This window comes from Limulus polyphemus, unplaced genomic scaffold (assembly GCF_000517525.1).
Source record: "Limulus polyphemus unplaced genomic scaffold, Limulus_polyphemus-2.1.2 Scaffold64, whole genome shotgun sequence".
Classification (NCBI taxonomy): domain Eukaryota; kingdom Metazoa; phylum Arthropoda; class Merostomata; order Xiphosura; family Limulidae; genus Limulus; species Limulus polyphemus.
In genome coordinates, this window is record NW_013665674.1 from 1,120,011 (window position 1) to 1,127,663 (window position 7,653).

General features: G+C 33.9%; 1 protein-coding gene across 1 annotated transcript in view; it reads left to right on the top strand.

Moving 5' to 3' along the window:
- Nucleotides 1–7,653, top strand: part of LOC106464941 (paired box protein Pax-5-like) — a 128,299-nt gene that overhangs the window by 107,810 nt on the left and 12,836 nt on the right. The window contains exons 5-6 of the mRNA XM_013925118.2: nt 4,862–4,962; nt 6,836–7,085. Of these exons, the coding sequence (XP_013780572.2) occupies nt 4,862–4,962; nt 6,836–7,085 (351 nt within the window). The remainder of the gene's footprint in view (nt 1–4,861; nt 4,963–6,835; nt 7,086–7,653) is intronic.

The following is a 7,653-nucleotide window of genomic DNA, read 5'->3' on the forward strand; positions in this document are numbered from 1 at the left end:
AGTTAAAACCATGTAAAATTTCATCCACTACGAGACGAGAGTAACATTTCACTTTCTACTGTATACTTTTATGAAATTACTTGTTTGTATCAGATAATTTACAGATGTTGGGTTTCCAATTAATTAAAAATTGTTCGGAATGAAACATGTTTTAATAATCACTCCCCGTGTACCTGCACTTTAAATCGAGTTCCTGGGTTTCTGAATGTAAAAAAAACAAAAAAACTCCTGTATACAATATTGTACGTGACACGAAGATAGCTCTTGTTTCAGTACGCTCCTATTTGCTTCACATGTGGGACCGAAACATCTTTCTCCTGCATACAAAATATTTTTATCACAAATTTAGAATATAAGTTATGTATGCATTACAAGAGATCGAAACATGCCTAGAAATCAGAATTGTTAGCTGTTTGAATATTTTCGCTGTAGCGCTGATGTGAACAACGTTTCTCTATTACACAAAATACTATATAAAACAAGACATTGTTGTAACAAATTATGTGTGTGTCATTCTAATGGTTTGGCCCTTTAAGCTGCGTCATTACAAGACCAACGACACAACACACTACAGCTTTGTTGATTCTTTATGTTATTTTATTGAATCCGATGGATTATGGTTACTAATACAGCAACGTTTGACATGTGATGATATGACGTCTCAAATGTTGTGTCTGCTTTGATACCGATAGGTGTGATTACGATAATCTACCTCTGAATTGCCCTTTTGTGATTTAAACTTCTAACACCCCTGGTTAGAGGGGAAACGCGCGGCAAAGTGCTCGCACTGTGTTTTCTTTCTACCAGACTGTGCGCAATAGGAGTCAGATCGAAGGTTCCTTATCTACACATGCCAATAACACGGCTATACAAGCTTAAGAGAGCACTAGACCTGAGTATATGGAGGGCAAAGATAGTGTCTGGCTGGGACTTGATTGAAAACGTATTCCACTCTATTAAGTTTACAAAGTTCTCCTGCTTGTTCATGGAGATGGTGACCAATTTAGTTTGTTACGCATGGCAAGTTAACTGAAAAGGCTAAACCTGGTTAATTTCCAAGAGAACGCTAGAAAATTCATTGAATATGGGCTTTAACTTTTTAAGATGCAGATAACAATGAAAATGTTGATTAACGAGTTTTCAGCTAGAACGGTATTTCTAAAAATGAAATAGATATAATATGCACAAATGTAATCGTAAACAATAAGTTTGTATATCAGACTTAGCAACTATCTCAGTTAAAAAAAAGGTGGATAGTAAATAGACTTATTTTGAAAAACTCAGACCATCATTTAATCTTAAGGCTTAACTGTGAAATTATGCAATATACATTTATCAATAAGAATTAGGAAATGTTTGAAATACATTTAAATACTCTTAAAAATAATATGTTAAACATATTTCCATTCAGCATTTCAATCTATAACGTTCCAAATGACTATAAATTATATCTACTTTTCAGAAACTGTATTGGTAGACTGTGTATGCATTCGTGAGAAACTGGGTCAAACCACTTACAACCAGCTGAGTTTTTAATGGATTTTATTTGCTGGTCCTCCACCAATTTTTCTTGCACAAAGGGAAAAACCTCAAAAAGGAAAGGATGATGTTCACATTAACCATCACATGACCAGCTGGGTCGTTAGCAGACTTTACTTAACAGACGTCTCACGATTTTTTCACACTCGAAAGATGAACCTCCGGTGTTAAAGTTAAGCTGCTCGCATCCTCAATGGAATATACTTGCTTTAGTCGCCAGACAATCTTGTCTGTTCAAAGAGAAATTGAGGTTGAGGATATTAATAACGTAGCCTGACCATGCAAAACTGTAACCATGGCAATCAAACGTAGCTCACATTTTAAAACAATCATCATTATTATATGCTCTTCCAAACACAAAGATATCTTAGTTTTTAATTAATTTGACCTTAAAACTGTAATCTCCGAAACAATGCTGAGAATGAAATCATACACGATGAGGAGGTAAAGTCTAGAAAGAGAAAACTGCTCTAAAAATAACCTTATCCCGTTGGAAAAGTATAATAAAATGTAAGATACGGAGTGATTGTAGGAAATGAAACAAAAGGATGTTCAATTGCATTCCAGATTTATCTAAAAACGTTGCTATTAACACTACAAATTTCAGTCTGCTTTTAGAGCTGTAATCGTGAGTATTACCAAAGGCTAATTTCTCTACACAAAAAGAGGTATATTTAACTTCAATATAGACTCTCAAACATTTAAGGTGTTATGCAGCAATAGAAATTCGAGTAGCTAATTTTCTATAGATCAACAAAAACGGCATCATTTCGAATACTCATAACTTGTGCTACGCATGTATAGTAAGTCCCACATTGTGGAGTGACGAAACATTTTAATTTGTAATAGATGCTTCAAGATATCTTTTCATTAAAGTGTAATCGGTTTTTTTTAAAGGTCAATCGAATAAAAAGGCGTAAAGTGGCATAAGTTATTAAAAGTCGTACGGTCATATTATAATAATAATTTATTATAGCTAAAACTGGAATGGTCAAAAACCCTAAACAGTAGCAAAACGTATGACCGGAAATTAGATAGTATTAGTATGAGTTGTTAAATCATTGGGTCTTTTTTCTAGTAAACCTGTTTATGAGTGACGTAACATTCTTTCTCTTGGACCCCCAGTGGTACAGAGGTATGTCTACGGACTTACACCCCTAGAAACCGCGTTTCGACACACGTGGTGGGTACAGCACGGATATCCAATTGTGTAGCTTTTTGCTTAACTACAAACAAACAATATTTAATTTGTTTTAGGTTTTGTATTCATGGCTCTTTTGATAATACTGAATTGTCTTACAAACACCTTAAGTAATTAGATCGAATACGGCCTAGTGGTTAACTGGCTCGAACTGTGAATCCGAGGATCCCTGGCTCACTTTGAGACCGTGATTCGCTATAATAGTGACGATCAAGTCATGTTATTCAATCAGATAAGAGCACCCCAAGAGTTTGTGGAGGGTGATGTTGACTGGCTGCTTTCCCACTAGAATATCAGCTCAAAGATAGAGACGGCTAAGCGTAGCTTTGCACGAATATTCTAAAAAATTAAAAAGCAGTACCACATTTACGAAAAAAAGTGTGTATTCCAAAATAAGTCGGTATTTTAGATATATGTATATTCTTAAATCCGTAGATGATTTTCAAAATGTAATGTGTATTATGCTTATTCATATAAATTTGCATAATCCTTGTAATTCAACCTATGATCAGGCTCAGAGATTGACAATTGTAAAAGTCTTAAAACAATGCTAAAGCTGTCAGTAGCAGCCATGAATGTTGTATTTTAGAAGAACAACGTGTAATAAATAGCTTTAATGGCTATTATCAGGAAGTTCTAGACTATGTTATTCATAATTTTTTCAGCTCAAAAATTCATTCGGATAATTTAATGATAATGTAATTTTCTGTTGTTTATCCTTTTGCCTCAAAGTGATTAGTTCCTTTACAGAGATTGGTTTAAAGCAGTTGCATCTTTCGTCTTGAACCTAAAGATCAAATCTCAATACCCAAAGCAAGCTTTCTGCTCTTGCATCCAAAAAATATGTTATATTTCCATAATCCCATATATGTTTATAGAATAGTTTACTGAGAGAGAGAAAGTTTTTCGTATTTAAACATAGAAATGAAACTTTCATAATATTCTAGTTAAGTATAGTAACTATTCTTTATTAAGAACAGGATATACAGAAATAGAAATTAAGCTAGCTTTGTTCCCACAAGGTTACAATCGCAGTTTAAATCAGCATGCGTACGTTTTTTTCATGTCGCTTGTTTCTTTTAGTTCTTTAAGTTTTGTTAATTTTTTGTAAGTGCGCAAGATGATGTCAGGTGATAAACACTGGCAAAATGTTATGTTTCAACGCCATTTATGTGTTTAAGTGTTCCGGTTCTTAGGCATATTAAAGTATTTTAACACCAAAGTGCTGGAATATCTCCTATATGTAACAGTTTATTTGTTATGAATTTCGCGCAAAACTACACGAGGGCTATATGTGCTAGCCGTCCCTAATTTAGCAGTGAAAGACTAGAGGTAAGACAGCTAGTCATCATCACCCACCGCTAACTCTTGGGCTACATTTTTACCAACGAATAGTGGATTGACCGTCACATTATAATGCCCCCACAGCTGAAAGGAAGAGTAGGTTTGGTGGTACGAGGATTCGAACCCGCAGATTGCGAGTCGAGCACTCTAACCATCTGGCCATACTAGGCCTATATGTAGAGACATTTTACACAGATCTATAACAATCATATCTTTAATAGGTAAATTTAAAGGCTGTTTAAGTCAGAATTATTTTAAAGATGTTTTACCTTATATGATATTTTGTGTGTATTTTAACAATTACAAAATTTACTCTTTAATACCAAAAGTCCTTGTATTGGGATATGTAAGCGCATGATTACAGTTTAGAATCATCTTAACGCATTTGTTGTTCGTATTTATATTTATAATAATGACCTTGTATATGTATGTACAGCAAGTTCTGAAGGACATTTTGTTACAAGATCTGACTGGTGGAGTGTTATTTACAACTTATAACCCTTTCGAATAGCAGGCTGTACGTAATTTGGTGCTTGTAGAATCTGTACAGTTAGTTCTAAAGAGCATTCTCTACATGACCTGGGAAGCAGAATGTTGTTTACAGGTGATAATCCTTTACCATGTTTCCTCGCCCCTTATCCTCTATTTTTCTAATTATACTTCTTGGCTTATCATCGAACTTAATGAAACCATTCATTGCAGTGTTTCTTCCACTAGAAAGCTAGTAAAATCGCAGTCTTCGTTAATTTCGTTTGTTCTATTCACTCATCATTACAGCCAACAACGATGGCCGAGACATCAGCGGAGAACAATCTCTCCACGAAGAGGAAACAAAACGACAACGCACACAGTACAACGGGGATCAGCTCTACACCAACGTAAGTAACAATATATTAACAACATGGTGAAGGTGGAAGGAATCAGTTTATCGTATACTGCTCATTAATCTATTTACGGAAACATGTATAGTATATTCATTGCAGCATTTTAAATCAATGACATTTTTATATAAACGAAGGACGATTAAGATTAGTCTTATCAGTTTCCTAGCCTTAACAGTATTAAGACATTAATAGAAACTGTAAGGTAAACACTTTAAAACATTTTGATAGTCGGGACACGTGATCATCTTAAAATACTTATTCCATTCCTAGTTATATAAGTTTGTGATTTACACAAAGAAAGAAGATTTAAACAGAAATAATTGTAAGTAAAACATACAAATGTTTTATATACTTAACGGAGAAAAATGTAAGTCTGTTCTATAAGTATTTTTTGTAATATCTCGAACATATTTATTAGTCTTAATCCTTTGCAGTTATAGTGTTTGAAACCACACAGCTTATATTTGTTAGTTTTGTCCTATTACCACTTTTGTAACCTATGTGTTAATCATTATCGAAAATCATTTATTTTTCTCAAGATCAATAGTTTTTGATAAACACTACATTTTGTTTTTCTTCAACTAATTCTAAATGTAATATTTTTTTTTCTACATACATAAAGAGTAGTTGGTCGTTGTTTTCAGCAGTGTTTTATAGACGTCCCGGAACCCATCGTTCCACTTCCGGTAGACGATGAATAGCGTTAGTTCTCATTTTTCCGTAGCTACTCTCAGCAACGGACATTAAAGAAGTCTCCCATTGAGGCGTTTTTCTCCGCATCACATTTTAGCGACATCCGAGCATGCTGGGACATAAGAGTTTTTCAACATTATGTTGGCAGCATAAATTCACAGCGTTTCATTATTATCATCAAAGAGTTCCGAACGACATTAACTGCTTCATCGATTGTTCAATTTTTTTGTGTTTGGTTGTTGCATTGCAAAATGTTGTTGCTTATGAATTTCGAAGAAAAGAAAACTTGTATTTTAAGGTTTATTGGCTAATAACGAGCCTGAATAATGGATAACTTTTGATCGGATCGGAACTATCAATTATAACTTAGTAAATGATCTAGTCTAACGACATTGTCATAAAGCATAAATTCATAATAATTAGAATACACTGGTTCATCAATTGGGTACCTTCGCTAGTGGCAAAGTCTGCCGATTGGTTTCTCTTTTGCTTGGTAAATATCATTAATAAAATCTATAATTATCAAGACTTCATTGATAGCTCACTTTTATAGATAAGGTTTCAACAAATAACTTGCTGTGTTGTTTTTCTTAGTTGTGATGTAAAGTTACAATCTGACTTCAATAAAGTTGTATATTTTCAACAAACTCATGTTGTATATAGACCAGACACAATAACGCATGATTTGCACGTAAAATAAACTTAACACAAAGATTTCCTGTGGCCTGTGTTTGTTAATATAGATTGCCCTGGCGTAGAAAGTAAACCTATCTATCCATAGACCAAGTACTGTTCTTGTTGTTGAACTCGTGTTTACGTATAGAATAAATTAATAGTAAGTTACTAAACTTACCTAGTTTCTTGTAACACCTTATAATGAACGTATATACAGAAGTACGTGTTAAAGTTTACGCTGTTTGCTCTCTCTGCTACTGTAAAATTTATACAGATGTATAAATATACTGATATCGCTGCGAAATTACACAAAATTATGTTTGTTAAAAACACATCAGTATTCGTATTTTTTGTGAAAATTCAAACAGATTTTAATAGGATATTTTAATCATATGATGTATATAAAAACATTAGATAACAGTGTGTTGTTCTTACTGGCGTGGTTTAAAAACAGGTCTATAGAAATACGGTACAAGACAGCACTGTTCTATTCCACCAGATGTGGCCCAAATGGGGAAAACAGGACGACTTAAAATCTATGATGGCGGACCTACCGACGGCCATGTCTAACGGATCGTCGTACACTCTACAGCAGTTTGCCTCCGCCCAAGACCCAGTTTTCTCTCCCGTCGTAACGTCGGCCGGTGCAGAGCATTTGAAACACGATGCTCTGGCCGTTGCCTACGATGGAGCGATCAATTCTATCAACGCTCAAGTGCAGTCAACGGCAGTTTATTCTCCACCTCTCGGTAAGTACAATTACCTGTTGTTGTTTTTTTGTAATTTATGGCAAGACATCTTTCCCTTTATTTTACGCGTAGGTTACTGCTATGATCAGATGTCTCATATCATTAATAATGTCAAATAAATCAGTTATTTTTATTGGCAGGTGAAGACTAATATAGAATTAAAAAGTACTTTTATGATCCAAATCTCCAAACGCTATATTTGTGTGTGTAATTGTGCATTTTTATGCTGTCAAGAGCTATCAATGCATTTATTTAACACTTCATAGAAATATGACTATGTGTTTATTAATGAAATATAAACACTATGCCGTATTTTTCGGTGTATAAGACGCACTTTTTTACCCCAAAATTTGATGTCAAAATCTGCTTGCGTCCTGTACACCGAAGGTATGAATAATATATATGTATATATACGATATACACAAACCATGTGTAAATATATTTAAATAGGCATGCATAGCTTAGTTCAATTGAATGTGTTATTTATAACAATAGTAGTTTCTTTTTCTTTTAAAAACATAACTATTTATAATGCTCCCTAAATAATGATAAAATAAATTACAGTGAA